Source organism: Mollisia scopiformis (genome assembly GCF_001500285.1).
Source record: "Mollisia scopiformis unplaced genomic scaffold LY89scaffold_21, whole genome shotgun sequence".
Classification (NCBI taxonomy): domain Eukaryota; kingdom Fungi; phylum Ascomycota; class Leotiomycetes; order Helotiales; family Mollisiaceae; genus Mollisia; species Mollisia scopiformis.
In genome coordinates this window covers 81,754-100,103 of record NW_017263601.1, presented here as the reverse complement: position 1 = coordinate 100,103, position 18,350 = coordinate 81,754, and the positions used below count along the sequence as shown (strand labels likewise).

Here is an 18,350-nt window from a genome sequence, read left to right as displayed (position 1 = left end):
ACGCTAAAGCCCAACAACTCCCCTCTCTCTCTCCTCGCCCCTAATTGGCCAGCCCAAACCTTCTTAATAGAATCAAATAAGCATTTTTCCTCCCACTAAGTCCGGAAACCAAAGGTTGCTAATATACTGTTAACTCAGTTGACAGCTTCTAGATGGACTTAGGCACGCCATAACGAAAGTTTACGCCACAATCGCGACTTTAAAAACTGCACCCGACACCGAGCAAGTTTTCTACGATCCCCCCTCTTCGACAGGTGGGGTCTGAGTTTTTGCTTCCCTTGTCTATTTTCTTTTTGGGGGTTTGAGGGAAGGAGGGAGGAGGTTTTTTTTTGGTGTTGTGATCAAGTGGTGCTCGCTTAACTTGGAGGAAGTTCGTCGACGAGGGAAGCGAGGGGGATGTCGGTTTGGGAAAGAAAGGAGGTAAATGACATTTTTACTTAGTGTGGGTTTGGGGCGACTGTAGATGAAAGTTTCAATCTTTCGGGTGTTTATATTTGGTAAAGCCACTAGAATGGCTTTTTGATAAGCCTCGGCCTCGGGAAAAGGATCATATCCATTTAGGGTAAAGATGTTAAGAGCGCGCGAGCGCGAGTAGCTTTTTACATTACATAATCTTCTTGTTTATGGTTGTTTAATACCAATAGCATGTATGCAGTTCGAGAGTCGATATAAAGGGATTGTTAGCCTGATTCTTGCGGATACGAGATATGTTGCTGAAGTCATTCTTTGTCTTACCCCACTATATCATTATCTCATAGCTCGAGCTTACGAGCAGAGCTGTAACAGTCACCACATTAAGAATCACTCCATCTCTTAGCCCGCGACGAACTCGTAACACAGAACACTGAACGTGATAAAGACTAGAATGAGTTGTTCATTCCAAATAGGAAAAGTCCACCACCGTACGTGAACCTCAAAATGCTATGCTGTGTAATACCCCGCTATGCTATGAAATCAAATAACGCCGCCCTTAGTCCTGATCAAGAAGCATCTCGTCGGACCCGGTATCATCTTCCTCGCCCTCTACGCCAACCGTATCTTGTCCCCTTTCTTCGTTTCCTAAGCCCATATCTTGTTCGTCACCTCTATTTACAGCGTCCTCTTCCTCAATATCATCTCCGGTACTGATCCCCACCTCTAATTCTGCTTCACCCTCGCCACTCCCCGTTCCAGTCATTTCCTCTTCTTGTACGATCTGGGCCTCGGTCTTCATATATGTGCCAGTCGACTCGGATTCCATAGCTAGCTCGAGCTTTCTCTTCTCTTTTGCCCACCGCTTTTGGTTGTTTATCTTTGCTACGCCGGATTCGATAGTTAGGTTCTCGACTGATGGAGTTACTTGTTTGCCATGTTTATCGAGGAGCCAGGGGTCGACTGTTGGGGGAGGCTTGATATCTGGCGATAGGTTAATATTGAGCGGGGGTCTTTGTAGGTCGTAGCACTTACCCAGAACAGTCGCCTTCGGGCCATCTCCCATGTGCCATGAGAAGGGAATCAAGTGACTTTTCTCAATATGATTCTTCCACTCCTTTCTCGACTTGAACGCAATTTCCCTACCTCCCATTATCGGTGGCTCTGAATCGACACCAACTTCTCCCTTAGCGTCAATACCACACTTCGCCCAGGCACAAAACCGTACGCCCTCCACATTTTTGCTTCCATGAATTGCATGAATATGCCGCTTTAGAGTTTCCAAATTGTGTAACTCGGCCTTGCAACCTCTCCATTCACAGAGAAATGGTACGTACTCAGCCATCGGAATTGGAATGTCAACCTGATCAGAAGATTTCATGGGTCGTCCTCGTCGTCTTGCAACAGATTCTCCGTTAGATTTGGCTTTGGCTTTCGCCGCAGTTTCTGCGCTTTTGAAAGGTCGACCGCGTCTTTTGAGACTCGAGCCTTCTGATTTGGACATGGAATCGACGGGTGGATTCTCTGCTGCGTTGCGAGTAGGTCGGCCTCGGCGCTTCGAAACAGGCGAGGAGTGTACCTCTATGGCTAACTTAGATGGCTTGATAGCTTTTCCACTTCCTGGCGGGCGGCCTCGTCGTGAGGGCCCCCCTGTGGAAGGAGTTGGAGACGGAGAAGATGCAGGATAGACAGATGATTCTGCGCTGTAAAGTATGGGCTGGGAGGAAGCTTGTTGTTGGGTGTGAGAATAATTCGGGGTTGCAACTTCCATATGACTTGAATAATAGGGCTTTTGTCCCGGAATGTGTGAAGCCCGGTGAGATTGACTCTGGAAATGAGGCGAAGAGTGAGACCTAGCGAACTGTTGGACTGGAGAGTTGAATGGAACCATTTGAGGTTGGGGCTCATAATATTGATGTTGGATTTGTGGCTGAGGAAAATCGTGACCATGACCACTTACAGTCGATGGGGCAGGTCGTTGAGTTGGATATGATGGTCCAGGTTGGCGGTGCTGAGAAAAGGAGCTTAGTGCAGACTGGGCTGATCTCTGTGCCTGGAACTGAGGCGACCTTTGAACCTGATACGGAACTAAAGGCGCCGAGGGGCGTTGAGATGGCGGTCCAGCTGATTGGTATACCGGGAACTGTTTTGATTGTAGCTTTGGTGAGTGAAGAGCCGAGTTTATTGTAACATCGAATGCTGGTTCAACTCCACCGAAAGGTCCACGAGCCGCTGGCTGCTGTCCATTGGGAAGAGACGATGAAGTTTCAAATCTTTCTCGAGCTGGTACAGAATCCCTGACCGAAGGACCATTGTTAGAGGGCACATACGGTGATTTATATGACTGTTCAGTGTAAGGGGATTCAGCCGAGACCAAGCCGCCTCGAGTGGGCTTTGTGAAAGGTCGAGGCTGCTTCTTGTCGCCATCTTGCTCAACAGGGGGTGGCATGTTTTATATCTTATCACCCAATAACTTTCAAAGAGATAGGATCCGAACTTCGAAAGCTTTATTTCTTTGAATGATGAGATTTGTGACTTTCTTCGGGTAACTCACAAAGAACGAGTTCGAGAGGGGTTGTAGTTGATTGTGTAGACCTCCACTGTACCAGACGGTGGTTCGCAAGTGTTATTTCCACAGTTACACTGTTGGCCTACCTTACGGTTTTCGTTCGCCTTTGGTATTAGTTGCTCGAAGATTCTAAGGTTGTAGCCACCAATCCTGTGCTTCGGCTCGAGTTCAAAAATAGCTCTCAGAACACCAGAAGACTTCAATGTATGACAATTATACACTATTTAGTGTCTGTTCGTGTTTGTTCTTATAGTATGAGGCGAGAGTAACTTCGAGGAGGATCCAAGGGCATACGGCTACCTCGGTATTAAATGGAGCGGCCGCCTCTTGAAATTGCTTTGATAAACGTCAGTCCAAAGTATCAATTGGGTATTCATATAAGTAAATTTACCATTAATTCCACCAAAGTCCAAGGCCGTGAATATGGCGGCTGAGCCTGTGAACGAGCCCGGGAAAAGGTCAACGGAGCATCACGTGGGGTTAAAAGCATCCTAGATTTCAGGTCCATCAGCTCTAAAAACAATGAAAGAAATTAGAGCATGGGCTTTGACATCTTTTGAGCAAGTTGATGACGAGTGGGAGTCCTGAGACATGTTTACAGAACTGAGGTAAATCGGTGAAATTACTTACAAGCCGATCGTTCCTTCCTTGGCCTCCCGTCCCGTCCTCAAAGCATCACCTTATATCGATCTGGTCCCAAAATTATCCACAAAATTGGATAATCGGAAGATCGATTTAAAAGAGGTTGATCGTGAGTTGAGGTCGAGAGGATAAATATTTCAAAAAGGTGGAATTAATTTTTAATTATCTACTTCGCCTAAATCGCGTCCAATTTGCGTATTTGGTGTCTCCGGTCACCGGAGGAAATGTAACTCGAGTACAGGATTAATCCAGAGTTTGTACAAGATTGCTAGATTTTACTGGACTTTATTAGATAAAAAGTAGATAATCCTTTTCATTATTATTAAACTTATCCAGGATTTATTTATTATAAAATTAATAGAATAAATAAGTCTTTGACAAAAGCTAGATAATTGTTTCCCTACGGTAGCATCCAACGGAATATCATGGATAATTGACTAAGATCCGACCATGATTTGACTATGATTTAACCAAGATACCCTCACTTATTATGAACCATTATATGACCAAGAAATTCCAAGAAATTCCGTGATTTTGGAGGGAAAATGGCGCAAGCAAATAATAGATTAAATTAGGGCCTGAATGCCTGAATGCTAAGTAGACTGAGTACAAAAATGCCACTATTCCCAGATTTCATGCACTCCAGCTTGCACTCCTGCCTTGCCCTTCTGCCCTACCCTTCTGCCCTACCCTTCTACCCTACCCTTTTGCCATTCGTATAATATGATGTGAAGACGCGTTCTAAAAGATCGTTAGTACTATGGATTGATGCTGCAGATGGTGTCACATACCTGGATTGAGAGAGGGATTGAGAGAGGAGATGCATGCATACTTGGTAGGAGGGGGGGGAGGGAGAGAGAGATGCATCATGTAGACTTACTATGGGGACTTACTGGAAGCTGGGAGAGTGGAAGCTGGGAGAGTGGAAGTTGAGTTTGTTTACCTTAGCTAGGTAGCGTGTTTATTTGCTTATATAAGTCATTGCATTGGAATCTAAGTTGAAATCCTCTAAGGCACTCAAATCATGGATATTTATCTATTATTCATTCAATAATTAGAAAATTAAAAAGATATCCAAGATTTGTACGTGATTTAAAAATTTAGAATTTATAAAATAATTAAATAATGGAATATTTTAACTAAAAAATCCATGATAATCTATGATATTCCGTGATATTCCATGATTCTTGGTCAGATCTTGGTCAAATAATGGCAAATCATGGATAAAGTGCTTCCGTAGGGTTTTATTCTTTATTCTATCTGCAAAGGAGCACGGTCAAGAGCAAAGAGTAGAGTGCGGTCAAAGAGGTCTCTCTTCCTTAGACTGAATCGAGCTGAGGAAGGCGCTACCTAGCTCTTAGTCGGGGGATAAGTTGCCGATTTAACGAACTGCAGTGATTTCTTTGAATTTGCAGTATTACTAACACAACGATCAATAATTATAAAGAAAGAATATTATCTAAAGAATTATTGGGTATTTTTGAAGTAATCTAGAAGACAATCTGAACTTAAAGTCGTGGTGTACTGAAAAAATAATCTGTGCAGCACTTTGGATTTTTGGTGTCCTCGCCTGGGCAATCAGCAAGTTAGATTCCCGACCTAGCTGATGCGGCCGCATCACGGAGCCCTGGCACCTGTGCTGGCCCGCGACACTATCTAGGATTTAAAGCCCTCAGAAAAGTTCAACTAAATATTTACATATAATAAGCAATGATAAACACGTTAGGCAAACTAAACAAACTCCTACTTCGGCTTCCACTCTCTCAACTTCCACTCTCTTAGCTTCCACTCTCCTAGCTTTCACAGTAAGTTTCCATAGTAAGTCTGCATCATGAACCTCTCTCTATCGCTCTCTCTCTCTCTCTCTCTCTCTCTCTCTCTTTCTCTCCACATCTCTTTCTCTCTTTCGCTATCTCTCTCACTATTTCAAGGTACTTGACTCCATCTACATCATCTATCCAAACAGTTCTAACTCTCTTTCTTCTAGATCATACAAGCAAAACTGCAGGGCAAAAGTGCAGGATAGGAGTACAAGATAGGAATACAAGATAGGAGTACAAGATAGGAGTATAAGATAGGAGTACAAGATAGGAGTGCAAGATAGGAGTGCAAGACAAGAGTGCAGGGCAGGGCATAAGTGCAGGGCATACATACACAGAGGGTCAGAGGGCAAGAAGCTAGGAATAGCATCCATAATCAGGTGTTCAGGCATTCAAAGGGGCGGATTTTGGGCCCAAATTCTCGACTTGCACTGGACTATTTATCCAGTAAATCTCCGGGTCGTTGCTACCGTAGGGAAACTTGTCTCAACTTCTTGCAGCTAGACAACTCTCCTTTCTTTCATCATAAGAGACATTACCATACTTCAATGCACAGAAATCTCAGTGTGACGACGAGTAACCTTGTCAGCATTGCCCTCCTGCGAACATATTGACGTTTCAGCCATGAAAATTTTGTCGGCATATTACACCCTCTCACCGCCTACAAGAGCACATTGTACGGGATTAATCCAGAGTTTATACAGGATTACTAGACAATTGCTGGATCCTACTGTACAAAAGCCGGACAATCCAACTCTATTATAATTATCTAAAATCTCTTTATTTGTAAGTTTAAAAGTTTCAAATCCCGGACAGAAACTAGATAACTATTTCATTCTTTTATTCTATCCAGAATTTGAGGCCCTTAAAGAAATTCAATCAAATGCATCCATTAAGTGAGCAATAATAAACACGCTAGCTAAAGTAAACAAACTCACTCCCCCAGCTTCCACACTCTCAGCTTCCGCAGTAAGTCTCCACTGTGAGTCTGCATCATGCGTCTCTCTATTCTTGTTTCTCTCTCTTCTTGTTTTCACAATAAGTATGCATGCATCTCTTCTCTCGATCTTCCTCTCAATCTGGGTATGTGACACCATCTGCAACATCAATCCACAGTACTAACTCTCTTCTAGAACGCGTTTATCACACAAGCAGGAATACAGGGCAGGAATACAGAGCAGGAATACAGGACAGGGATACGGGGCAAGAGTACAGGTCAAGAGTACAGGTCAAGAGTACGGGGCAAGAGCGGCAGGCAGAAGTGGCGGGCACGAGTGCCAGCAGGAGTGCCGGAAACTGGGCATACTTTCATTATAATTTTCAGCTCTCAGGCACACATTTTTTGCCTATAAGTAAGTGACGGATTTTGGTTGCGAATACTGGATATGTACTCGACTACTCGCCAAATGATCTACTTCTTGTTTCAATAGTAAGTATGCATGAATCTCCCTCTCAATGCCCCTCTCAATCCAAGTATGTGACACCATCTGCAGCATCGATCCACAGCACTGACTCTCTTCTAGAACGAGTTTATCATACAAGCAGGAGTGCAGGGCAGGAGTGCATGGTATATATACACAGAGTGCTGGCAAGAGGGCAAGAAGCTAGGAATATCATCAATGATCAAGCATTTAGGCATTCAAAGTGACGGATTTTGGGCCCAAGTCCTGGACTTGTACTGGATATTTTCTCTGCATAATTTGAGTGGATGAATCCTGGACAATGACTGGATAATTTATCCAGTAGAAATCCAGTCATTGCTACCGTAGGGACCGTGTCAGGTGGCCTCACTTTCTTTGTGAAAGAAACTTACTCATACTATCAAATCTGCTTTCGACACTTCGTCGCTTCTTTTTTGGACGAAAAGATTCAATGTCACGAGTGTGTTGTAGCCTCGAGATGCAGACTCTTGTTTCGGTTTGCTTCGAAGTCTACTTCCATACTTCCATGAATCTCTCTCTCTCTCTCTCTCTCCAGCTACTTCAAGGTACGCTACACCATCTGCAGCATCTCTTCAAACAGTACTAACACTCTTCTAGATAATACAAGCAAGACTGCAGGGCAGAAGTGCAGGATAGGAATGCAGGACAAGAGTGCAGGCAGGAGTGCATAGCGGAGGACATAGCATACATACACAGAGTGCAGGCAAGAGGACAGGCAGGATTATAAAGCCCTGTTCGTATCATATCAGCGTTGAAGCAGTTCGGCCTTCAAGTCTCACGCTGGACGACTCTTGTTGACATGAGCTTCTCATATGAATGATAGGTCATCGAACTTCGTCTGCGACATCTCGACCACTCTTTCTTCAACATTATAATTACGAATCCATTATATTATGCACAAATTTCTACTGGGACTCGGGGTGACCTTTTCTACCTGAATAGTGGTGCTTGAAGTTGTTGGCGGGAGTTCTTTCCTGAACTACTGGGTATTTTGTCATTATAATATCATAAGAAGGGCGATCCCAAGCTTGCAAGTAGACGTCGCCAATGACTTCTAATTCACATATGTTTGCGATTTGCTGTTGAATATCTGCTATCAAACACACAAGAATCTGATACCTATGCGAATGCTTAGAGTTTTGATTTGTAGCTGGTCATTGGTCTTGATTGGTGTCGCGCCTGCAGCGAGATGTCCGAGCTCGACTTTGCTCAGATGTCAGTCTCTAGCTGCAGGTACATTATAAATGCGATCGTTCTCGGCTCGGCTCTTGACCGAAGCCTCTCATAAGCGATGGCCAGAATTTGGCTTTGCTCTCCCAATCTGGAAGTTGAAGTAGTTTGCGTCTTTTGAGTCAAGGAATGCCTGCCTTGCAGCTGAGATCTCCAGATGACGGCTAAACGAGATCACGTAGCCGCAAAATCAACATCCATTGCTGGTTGCTGAATTTCCCGACCCCCCTTCATCATCTTCTTGACAAGTTCCAGGCCAAGCACCTTTGGGGTACTGTAGTCCCTCTCGTGGGTCTTCCAAGTTTGGACATTGTGTCCACTCGCCTCCTTCTAGTAGTACTAGAATTCATCGTTGAAAGATACACACTTTGTCAAGCCTATATGACCACTGTAACCAATCGAACAACTCAAATTCTCTCCAAATTTAGCTCGGCTTGCGAACACTTCGAACCTTGAGCCCACATCGGGATTGTATTGCTCCACATCTCGTGCCCCTCTCATCTCCTTCCAGTACTGTTGTTGGCCTCACGACCCATCGCAACTCACGGTACCGGCTACGATCCGATGTCAATTTATTTTAGTTCGCACCAGTGCCTCCACTCCGATCCGAGAACAAATCAACTTCCAACTTTTGAAAATGTCGTTGGCACGGTCCTCTGTTTCTTCCGCTCTGACCCAAGAAATGTACAGGGTACCCCAGGATCATCTAGCCTCAGTTAATGGTTCTTTGCCTGGCACTTTAACTTTTCTTTTTCTAACATGTGCATATGATTTTCAGATCGCTACTACGGTTGTCATACAGAAACTTTTGTCGTGAATATACCAAGATCGTTTACCCCACAGCGGAGGACATCGTGGAGCTCAGATTCCAGCGCTCAGATCCATGGGACGTCAAGGATCGTTCCATGCAGGTTTGAACAGGGTAGTCCTATTCTGTGGATTCACCATCGGTGGAGTCCTCTACGTTTGCGATGAGCAGTGAACTCTATCGCAATACGTATCGCTTATGCAGTCTTCGATCTATGTACAAGTTGAAGATTTTACGCCTCCCGCTACGGCCGTCACTTGTTCACGGGCCGGGCTACTATCTACTTCTGAGGCCTCCAGCACAGACGTGTTAGTGTGCCTTTGCTGACTCGTTAGTCTCCATATCGCCGCGCCAACAAAAGCTACCTAAAGTCAGCCTTGCTGGGTTCTTTGAACTGTTCTTCCAGCTGATTTGTTGTTTGGTTATGGGGATGGGATGAAATCCATCCCGGGGCTAGCAAACGGTACCGCGCCGTTATGCCCACAAAAACAGAATACTCAAGATCGTTTCACCAGCATCTCCCTGATTAGCATGGGGACGGGGTTTGCTCAAGATCTAGGATCTAGACCCTATAACCATGATTCTATCCGGATGTCGTAGTCTTATCTGACCGAGCACACCAATTCCTGCATTATCAAGTCCTCCTATGCGGAGCAGTGGAAAATCCACGCAACAAGAAGATCTCTGAACATGCAAGGCTCGTCACATCCCATAAATGGAGTCTGCTACTGTTCAAAGCAGCCCTACTATTCATACTCCTCGATTGTCCCTCACTTCAGTTCCAAGCTTGGATCAACTCCGAGACACACTCAAGTCTATCAGTATGGACGACAGTGACTTTGACGCCGAAACAACACAAGAATCAGTGTCGGCACCAGAAGCAGAGTTTTTTGATCTTCAGCCTCCAGCCCCAAATACGAATAACGTGAAGATTGAAGATGTGATGAAGAGACTGATGAGTGCGGAGCACCTTCACTTCATTCTTGCGGACCAGTAAGCAGCAAACTCCTTTGCTCCTCTATTCTAGAGAAGCTGGTACTGACTTCCTTTAGTACGTTGTTCTACCGTTTCTCGTCGTTTCTCAACAGGTACAGATCACACCTTGTACCAACGTTGATCCGATATCTGGAAATGCGGAAAGCCATGAAGGCAATCGAATACGCCAATTCTATTGTCAGGACGATTCGCTGGCCATCTCATACAGACTTCTGTAAGTTTACTCGCGTTCAAGCTGCATCGGCAGATGTGCGCTTCGAGGATTATGCCGCGCGGGAAATGCTGCTTCTCTGTACAGAAGCCCTTCCAGCTTTCATCACACACACCTTGATTGGTGTTGTTGCGGATTGCGTAGGAAGGGACATCACAGGCCAGGGAATACCAGTAGTACAGGATCTCATTGGGAATCTGGCAGAAGTTTTCTGTCTCACAGATCCTTCCGTTCATGACAACCCAATTATTTTTGCTTCGGAGGGTAAGCCATGCCCCAAGCTCGTAGAGCCATATTAATTGTGAGCAGAATTTCATAGAACTACCCAATACGGGACGATGTATGCGATCGATCGAAACTGCAGATTCCTGCAAGGGCCCGAAACGGACAAGGATACCACATTGAGGATCGCAAAGGCTATTTCTTTGGGTCAGGAGTCCAACGAGATTCTGCTTAATTATCGTCGAGATGGAACTCCTTTTGCCAACTTGCTCATGTGTGCGCCACTGTACGATGACAAAGGCATAGTGCGATACTTCATCGGCGCACAAGTCGATGTGACTGGCTTGGTGAAAGAAGGCATGGGTATTGAATCGTTTAGAGCCCTTCTACAAAAAGACAAAGATGAGCAGAAAAATTTGGAAGTGCGGTCCGGCACACCACGGCTGTCTCGTGCCGTCAATCCAAACAGGCCGAAAGAAACGCTGGCCAAATTACAAGAATTGAGTATGATGTTTAGTCAAGACGAATCAGATATCGTTAACAGAAATATACGAGGGGGAGACGATTCAACAGATGGTGGATCAACTAGATCCGGTGTTCCGACCAGCGTGAAGGACAGAAGTCAGAGGAAAAGAATAATTGGAACGGAGGAAATGCAAGACGGTATTGGACTGAACTTCAATCATCTTAATCTCAACGGGAGTCTGGCGACTAGCAGTCTCCCAGGTGTGTATAAACATGTAAGTCCCAAGACTTCATTATAACGAGGGGCTCATAATATCCCTTTGAAAATCGAACTGACAGACGACAATAGTATCTCCTCGTGCGACCTCATCCCTCCTTACAGATAATCTTCGTTTCTCCCTCTCTACGAATCCCAGGCCTCCTCCGAACTCACCTCTTTACCAAACTCGGTGGTCCGTCAGCGACAATCGCTGCTCTCGAATCCGCTTTTCGCGACGGCGCATCCGTGACAGCCAAAGTTCTTTGGCTTCCAAAGAGTACCTATGCCGGCGAACGTGGTCGTGGACCAGCAGAAGTAAAGCCCAGGTTCATACGCTGTACCCCATTGCTCGGTAGTGATGATCGAGTCGGGGTTTGGATGGTTGTCCTTGTTCCTGTTGACAGTGAGCCAGAACATAGACATGGATTTGGCGGTGCTGGGTCTGGATCGATATCCTTGAGCGGACTTGGGATTGGGAGGAGGGACCACATTGCTGACTATGTGATGGATGATATCGATGGGAAGAGAAGATATGGCTTTGCTTCTTCGAGACCAGGGTCAAGAGCGGCTAGTGTAAGGAAAGCGAGTAGTGTAGACGGGGATATTGACGGAGGGTTTGGTCTTAAAAAGGCTCGAGGGGTGAGAGCCAACGGACTGGTGGAGGACGAGAGGGAATTGTATGCTGAGTATTTGAGGGGTTCAAACTCTCCAGGGAGTCGGGTGAACGCCAAGATGAATGGACGAAGCACGAGTGTGAGCGCGAGCATAACACCAAGAAGAGGTAGAAAGGATAGTGGGGCAGCAGTGACTTGATGAATGCATTATACCCTGCAATGGAAATAAAAGATTTGGATGAAAGCACCTAGATCAGAAATACTTACCTGTGAAGTGGACCAGGACAAATCTTAGGCGAAGGCACTGCAGCTTTCCGTCTGAACAGGTTCAGAGATCAAGGTGCTGTATTTGCATGTGAAGAAAAGAAAACCACCTTTACAAGTCTTACCGGCATGCTATAGTATCTTGTTTGGTTGATGAGCATAGACGAATCAATCCCCTTCTATCGAGGTACATATCTGAGTTGAATGGGCCTTGGCTGCAAGTACATATACTCGGGATCCTTATCCTGACAATAAAACAGTCCAAATATAGATATATGCATTTCCAAACGCGCCTGCAAACTTGCTACGATTTAGTACACCACCTATCAACTTCGTAGGCGGGCAAACATTTGACGCAAGTGAAGGATGGAACAGCAATCTACCAGAACATCAATCAAGCGCAACCCTACAGAAGGAACGTGAAGTGGGCTGAATACTTGCAGCCCAATGCAAAGCTCCGAAAACGGAGACACAAGATAAAGACGCATAAAAATTTTCTTTCAGCTGTTTGAATAGATTTGAAAAGTCACAGGGTAGGATAAAATGCTTGATGCAGGTACGAAACCAGCTTGCGATGACTCGTGATGGAAAATCGGCACAATGGCCGTTGCATGCCTGGTGCTGAAGCTTCCCCAGCCCCCGCTCTACAGCCGATGTCGTGCTTCAACCTCTTCAGTCCAACATCATTCACTCGTCCTCCACGAATGTATATATTTTAATAGATTTATGTGACGTTAGACAACAACGCGCCTTGCACACGGCCATCTACTTTGTGTGCCATCTTGCTTGTGCAACATGGCCTCGACTCGAACGCCCCTCCTCGCTCCAGACAACGAATCCTTTACATCGAGCTCCTCCTCCTTTTCTCGAAAGAAACTATTACGACAACGAAATATAACGAGATATGTTTCATTTGCATCTGCCATATTGTCCTGCCTTTGTGCAGGCTCGATTACTGCCTACTCGTTGTACGGCCATCTCTTTCAAGAACGTTTACGGTACACACAACTACAAGTCAATATAGTAGTCATTGGAGCAGAACTAGCGTTGTATCTCCCGGTATCAGTCTTTGGATACCTCTGCGACCGTTACGGACCAGCACCTCTTTCATTTGTTTCTGCCATCTTGTTTGGCGCGGGTTATTTGCTTGCAGCATTCACATATAGAAGTGGAGCGAAGGACATCTATGGATATACAACAGAGCGTGGTTGGCCTCTGTCTGTTATGGTCATTGCATTTGTTATCATTGGGATGGCGACTACTTTAATGTATCTCAGCGCTATTACGACCTGTGCGAAGAACTTCGGGAAGGGGAAGCATAAGGGACTGGCGTTGGCGAGCCCAATTGCAGCCTTCGGACTGAGCGGAATGTGGCAGAGTCAGGTTGGCAGTCGAATACTATACGAACGGCGGCGTAATGGAGAGAGAGGTGATGTGGATGTGTTCAAATTCTTTCTGTTCCTGGCTTTCACCCTGCTGGCAGTGGGACTGCTCGGGACGTTCCTATTGAAGATCGTAGACGAAGAGGAATTGATTGACGAAGCGGTCGAAGAGCTTGAGAGGAGCGGCTTATTAGAAGACAGCGAATTCTTCAGGGCTGGCAGAAGCTATGGTGCAGTCGACAATGTTCCGGACGAAGATGACTTGGAAGCGAGGAGAATAGAAGATAACAAAGCTCACGAAGAAGAGGAGGCTCGAAAGAAGACATGGCTGTTGAATGAGGAGACCCGTAGGTTCCTGAAGGATCGCACGATGTGGTGGTTGGCAGCAGGCTTCTTTATGGTCTCGGGTATGTTTCTGTCTCTCTGCAAGTGATATATTTCTGCTAACAGTGTTGCAGGACCTGGCGAGGCTTTCATAACCAATCTGGGAACCATCATTGGCACCCTCTATCCTCCTCATCCGGTTGTCGCCATCGTCCCGACGACTGCAGCTACGCATGTATCTATTGTCGCTATCACTTCAACCTTTGCTCGTATTTTCTTTGGAACCATGACTGATCTCTTGGCTCCAACTCCAGCTGCACATCATTACCAATCAGCGGCAAACTCGCTTGCTTCGTTACCTCCGCGAGACGGACGATTCACCATCTCTAGAGTAACGTTTCTCATCGTATCTGCATTACTTCTTTCTTTAGGCCAAGTTATCCTCGCATCTGGACTCGTCCAGAACCATGCAGAGCGGTTTTGGCTAGTATCTGCCCTGATTGGGTCCGGATATGGTGCCTTATTCAGCTTGACGCCTCTAGTTATCAGCGTCATCTGGGGTGTGGAGAACTTTGGCACCAATTGGGGAATAGTTGCAATGGTTCCTGCAGCTGGTGCCACATTATGGGGAGTGATCTACTCGAATGTTTACCAGTGGGCAGCCAACCAAGGATCTGCTGTCAGTGATATGGACGAAGATGTCTTATGTTATGGCAAACACTGTTATTCTACAACCTTCTGGGCGATGGCATGTAGTGTTTGGATCGGGTGCGGGCTATGGGTCTGGGCAGCGGCTATCTGGCGTAAACGCGGCATCTCTGTTTGAGCACAATGCATAATCGATTCCTCTTTGAATATGCTATTTCTCGTTCTAAGTAATGTGTGTTGTGTTGGCGGCCGAGTGGCAAGCAGAACTCGTGGCGAACCTGCGAAGGCGGCCGCGCTGCACTCTCTTGGACGGCCGCAATATTGTTCTGGCCCCTTTCCAGCTACAATTGATGGTGCTCGTTATCCTAAACAAAGCACCCTGAGCTTTCGGTCATGCAAGATAGAGGGGGCGCTAAGAAGAGGCAGATTGTCGCGATGCGTTGATTTCCCAGGCTCGCGGTCGAAAAGTGGTGATAATTAGTGCCACAGATTACTCAACTATTGCCAATTCAAGTCAATCTGCGTCGACTTGAGCAGCTCTTCTAAGCAAAGCTTGTCGTGTAGAACGTGACTACACCCCACAGCAAAAACCGAAGCTTGGCATTTCTGTCCCGTTCTACAAATCTGGAGTTTTTGCGACCTCTTTATCTCGTGTCCATCTTAATAAGCTCAAATGCAAGGGTGCAAAACTTCCAGCGTCACTTTCTTGCATATGCCAAGACCGTATCTACTTTTATTTCGTATTGCTGACCGGGACAGAAGTTAAGCTCAGTTAGTGTCTTCAGTTGAAGTTGTATTATTCCCAACAACAATAAGTATATACATGGTGCGCTTTTAGACTTTGTTACGCAGCATCTACACTCCAACATCAAAGACTGCCGTTCAAGATGCAATTCACTATCTCTCTTTTGGCTATTGCCTCAGTTTCAGGCTTGGTATCAGCAGCTCCAAAACTTGCTGCCCGCCAAACCACGTCTGTTATTTACGCTTGCACCAACTCGACATTTCCAGTTGGTGACCCATGTCCTAACGGCATCTCAATGGGAAGTGGCTTCTGTGCAGCTCTGAACGTTGAACCTGGCGTGTGTTGTAAGTCATCTGCCTTTTGTCACAAGTATCTTGACACTTACCATTTCTCAGACAACTGGGCCTCGTTCCCTGATGATGCACCACTTGTCAACAACTTGACGTTTGTCGAAATTCCCAATAATGGAGGTGTTTATGGATGCAATATCTACATGTGAGTTCTGGCCCAGGATTTAGTATGGAGTTCCATTCTGATGAGGAGCCAGGAGTGACGATTGTTCCGGTGATTTTGGGACAATACAGGATGGCCAGAATGATCTGAGCTGTCCCGGACTTGGGCCGGTGGCATATAATAAGAAGGTCAGTAGCCTTAGTTGCTACACAAACTGAGTATATCAAATGCCATGATATCTCTTTGGCCTTGGTGAAGGGATGGTACGGAATTCCGAAAGACTCGCAATTGTGGTTTGGAGCTTAGGACTGGAGCCCAACAGACAAGTGAAAGACCCCGAGGAAGAATGAGATATTCCTCTCCATGTGTGCTGATCGATTGTTGAGTCAAGGTGCGAGACGGAATGTATTCAAATAAGACCCAGCGCTTGTGGCCCAGTTCTGGAGGCGGAAGGGCGTACCCCACTTTTATTGTCGCTTGTTCAGTTACACAACCAATTTCCCATATTCCCTCGTTTTGCTTTGTCTTGTCCTTCAACACAGTCCACTAGTGTCGGCGCACTTTCAGAATGGATGAAACTATTGTCGTCAGCTCCGTGGCCCCTAAAATAAACGCTGTCGATGCGATTGCCTTTGTGCCGCCAGGCTCAACAAATGAAGCGGAATTTGAGCTCGCGGCGTTTGGGGAAGTGATCATCCCAGTAGAGCAAGGCAAGAAAAGGAGTAAAGTGAGACTTTTTGCTATGATCGTGGCATTGAACGTGAGTCGAGCCCATTGAAACATATTGAACAATGCTAATTTGGAGGAAGTTGTCGGTATTCATTTCTGCTCTTGATCGTAAGGCTCTATACTGTTTTCTTACACCCGAGAAACTTATTCATGAAACCCTACCTACTAAATGCGAGATGCCAAGAGAGAATTAAACTCACACTTTCGACCTAGAAACAATTGTGGCAACAGCAGTCCCTACTATCGTCTCTGACCTAGGCACTGCAAACGGCTATGCTTGGATCGCTGGAGCGTATTCCTTGGCAAATGCTGCTTCAGGTCCTCTCTGGATGAAGCTTTCTGATATATGGGGACGTAAGCCCATTATACTTACTGCCTCTGCACTGTTCTTTGGAAGCTCTATCATTGCTGCCAAGAGTACCAGCATGAAAATGTTGATTGTGGGACGAAGCTTGCAGGGAACTGCGGGTGGAGGACTTTACCCCCTAGCCACGATCATCATTAGCGATATCTTTAGTATGCGGTAAGTTTCCGGTCTGCTGCCCTGTTTGCTGGCGGGTAAGATGCTGATCAAAGTAGTGAACGGAGCTTATTCATGGGCCTTGCAGCATTTATGTACACTTTAGCTGGATCTACTGGCCCTATTCTGGGTGGTACATTCACCCAGACCTTGGGTTGGAGGTATGCTAGAACCTGATAATGAGGTGGTTGCTAATTAAGGCTCCATAGGTGGTGCTTCTGGATTAATTTACCTATTTCTGGATCCGCTTTTCTCCTTATCCTTGGATTTGTGGATGTTCACAATCCCAGAACAAAATTTCGCGACGGGATCAAAGCTGTCGATTGGTTTGGAAGCTTGTCCATCCTAGGAGTAACGTTGATGTTGCTTCTCGGACTTCAATTTGGAGGGGCAGCATTTCCGTAGGTACAAGCGATCGATGAAATTATTGGTACTCTGCTGACTTTGAAAGTTGGAAATCACCCCAGGTTATTTGTCTGATCGTATTTGGGTCTTTGATGATAATTCTCTTTATCATTAGTGAGAAGAAGCTGGCTAATTATCCGGTCATGCCTCTTGGAACTTTTCGAGACTTATCGAACGTTGCTTGCATAGCGCTCGGATTTTTCCATGGGTTTGTGAGTTTCTAGCACCGAGTCGAGAGAAAGCGAATAATAAAGCTAATGATACATAGGTCGCCGTTGCCATAGAATATTATCCTCCGCTATACTTCCAAGCAGTGTTGGGTGCCTCACCATTACACTCTGGAATTTTCAGCTTGCCATTGATTGTGACTGAATCACTCATGGGGATTTCTGCTGGAATCTTTATCCACCGTACTGGACGCTATCTTGAACTGATTCGTATAGGTCCCGTCATCATGAGCATTGGCGTGGGGCTATACATCCTTTTCTCAACCACGACTTCAACCAAAGAGGTCATTGGATTCCAGATCTTGACCGGAATTGGTGCCGGATTGCTGTTCGAGCCTCCTCGCTTGGCACTCCAGGCTTCCGTTTCTCAGCAGAATGTTGCTACTGTTTCGTCGACTTTTGAATTCGCACGAGGCCTTGCGGGTACTATGTCAATAGTCATCGGAGGCGTTATCTTCCAGAACTCTATGAACCTTCGAGTCCGCGCTTTGAGTATGCCACCTCTAAGCCTACCATCGAACATAACCGACCTGTTATCCAAGGGCCAAGCAGCTGCGCATGTCATCGAAGTAAACTTAATTCAAGACTCAGTGCAAAAAATGGCTGTCAAAGAAGCTTTTGCGTGGAGTTTGAGAAACATGTGGATCATGTATACTAGCATTTCCGTGTTGTGTATTCTGGCCACTATCTTCATGAAGAAGCAAGTATTAGGCACGGAGCATGTTGAGACGAAGACTGGAATTGCCGTCCCGAATCCTTGACGTTCTTTTGGGATATACAAAATGTTTGAAAGGAAATATGTGGACACTCAGAGGAAGTCTTTATTATGCACCATCGAGTCTAGAACGCGAAGCCGGAGGCTAGGTCACTAGATATGTGGACGAACAAACAGAGGTTACGCAAGATCACCGATAATTTCACGCCAGAGAAGATGTAAAATCGGAGAGCTTCTATTGGAAATTAT

General features: G+C 45.8%; 6 protein-coding genes across 6 annotated transcripts; 4 read left to right on the top strand and 2 right to left on the bottom strand.

Annotated features, from left to right (window-relative positions):
* Window positions 1-898: 898 nt before the first annotated feature.
* Window positions 899-3,075, bottom strand: LY89DRAFT_203800 (uncharacterized protein). The gene is made up of 2 exons (XM_018205802.1): window positions 1,447-3,075; window positions 899-1,395 (listed from the first exon to the last, which is right to left on the bottom strand). The coding sequence occupies exons 1-2, from the start codon at window positions 2,858-2,860 to the stop codon at window positions 971-973; spliced, it is 1,839 nt and encodes a 612-aa protein (XP_018066619.1). The 5' UTR covers window positions 2,861-3,075; the 3' UTR covers window positions 899-970.
* A 6,706-nt stretch (window positions 3,076-9,781) lies between these two features.
* On the top strand, window positions 9,782-11,937 carry LY89DRAFT_623352 (uncharacterized protein). The gene is made up of 4 exons (XM_018211013.1): window positions 9,782-9,915; window positions 9,975-10,393; window positions 10,439-11,091; window positions 11,166-11,937. The coding sequence occupies exons 1-4, from the start codon at window positions 9,866-9,868 to the stop codon at window positions 11,886-11,888; spliced, it is 1,845 nt and encodes a 614-aa protein (XP_018066618.1). The 5' UTR covers window positions 9,782-9,865; the 3' UTR covers window positions 11,889-11,937.
* Window positions 11,938-12,494: 557 nt separating this feature from the next.
* On the top strand, window positions 12,495-14,780 carry LY89DRAFT_652653 (MFS general substrate transporter). Its single transcript, XM_018212209.1, has 2 exons — window positions 12,495-13,742; window positions 13,794-14,780. The coding sequence occupies exons 1-2, from the start codon at window positions 12,749-12,751 to the stop codon at window positions 14,483-14,485; spliced, it is 1,686 nt and encodes a 561-aa protein (XP_018066617.1). The 5' UTR covers window positions 12,495-12,748; the 3' UTR covers window positions 14,486-14,780.
* A 333-nt stretch (window positions 14,781-15,113) lies between these two features.
* Window positions 15,114-15,554, top strand: LY89DRAFT_688014 (uncharacterized protein). Its single transcript, XM_018215620.1, has 2 exons — window positions 15,114-15,384; window positions 15,438-15,554. The coding sequence occupies exons 1-2, from the start codon at window positions 15,195-15,197 to the stop codon at window positions 15,467-15,469; spliced, it is 222 nt and encodes a 73-aa protein (XP_018066616.1). The 5' UTR covers window positions 15,114-15,194; the 3' UTR covers window positions 15,470-15,554.
* A 435-nt stretch (window positions 15,555-15,989) lies between these two features.
* Window positions 15,990-16,426, bottom strand: LY89DRAFT_203730 (uncharacterized protein). The gene has a single exon (XM_018205801.1). It carries the CDS (start codon window positions 16,286-16,288, stop codon window positions 16,052-16,054), a length of 237 nt encoding a protein of 78 aa, XP_018066615.1. The 5' UTR covers window positions 16,289-16,426; the 3' UTR covers window positions 15,990-16,051.
* On the top strand, window positions 16,297-18,147 carry LY89DRAFT_593117 (putative MFS transporter; the record flags this gene model as incomplete). The annotated part of the gene is made up of 6 exons (XM_018209731.1): window positions 16,297-16,342; window positions 16,448-16,757; window positions 16,814-16,915; window positions 16,964-17,155; window positions 17,206-17,371; window positions 17,428-18,147. The coding sequence occupies 6 exons, from the start codon at window positions 16,297-16,299 to the stop codon at window positions 18,145-18,147; spliced, it is 1,536 nt and encodes a 511-aa protein (XP_018066614.1).
* Window positions 18,148-18,350: the final 203 nt, after the last annotated feature.

Bases quoted from the DNA above. Each gene is read 5' to 3' on its own strand.
- LY89DRAFT_203800 (XM_018205802.1), bottom strand. From the start codon at position 2,860: ATGCCACCCCCTGTTGAGCAAGATGGCGACAAGAAGCAGCCTCGACCT. The intron at 1,396-1,446 runs GTAAGTGCTACG...ACCTATCGCCAG, and splicing joins CCCGAAGGCGACTGTTCTGG to ATATCAAGCCTCCCCCAACA.
- LY89DRAFT_623352 (XM_018211013.1), top strand. From the start codon at position 9,866: ATGAAGAGACTGATGAGTGCGGAGCACCTTCACTTCATTCTTGCGGAC. The intron at 9,916-9,974 runs GTAAGCAGCAAA...GACTTCCTTTAG, and splicing joins CACTTCATTCTTGCGGACCA to TACGTTGTTCTACCGTTTCT. The intron at 10,394-10,438 runs GTAAGCCATGCC...AATTGTGAGCAG, and splicing joins AATTATTTTTGCTTCGGAGG to AATTTCATAGAACTACCCAA.
- LY89DRAFT_652653 (XM_018212209.1), top strand. From the start codon at position 12,749: ATGGCCTCGACTCGAACGCCCCTCCTCGCTCCAGACAACGAATCCTTT. The intron at 13,743-13,793 runs GTATGTTTCTGT...ACAGTGTTGCAG, and splicing joins AGGCTTCTTTATGGTCTCGG to GACCTGGCGAGGCTTTCATA.
- LY89DRAFT_688014 (XM_018215620.1), top strand. From the start codon at position 15,195: ATGCAATTCACTATCTCTCTTTTGGCTATTGCCTCAGTTTCAGGCTTG. The intron at 15,385-15,437 runs CTGGCGTGTGTT...CTTGACACTTAC, and splicing joins TGCAGCTCTGAACGTTGAAC to CATTTCTCAGACAACTGGGC.
- LY89DRAFT_203730 (XM_018205801.1), bottom strand. From the start codon at position 16,288: ATGTTTCAATGGGCTCGACTCACGTTCAATGCCACGATCATAGCAAAA.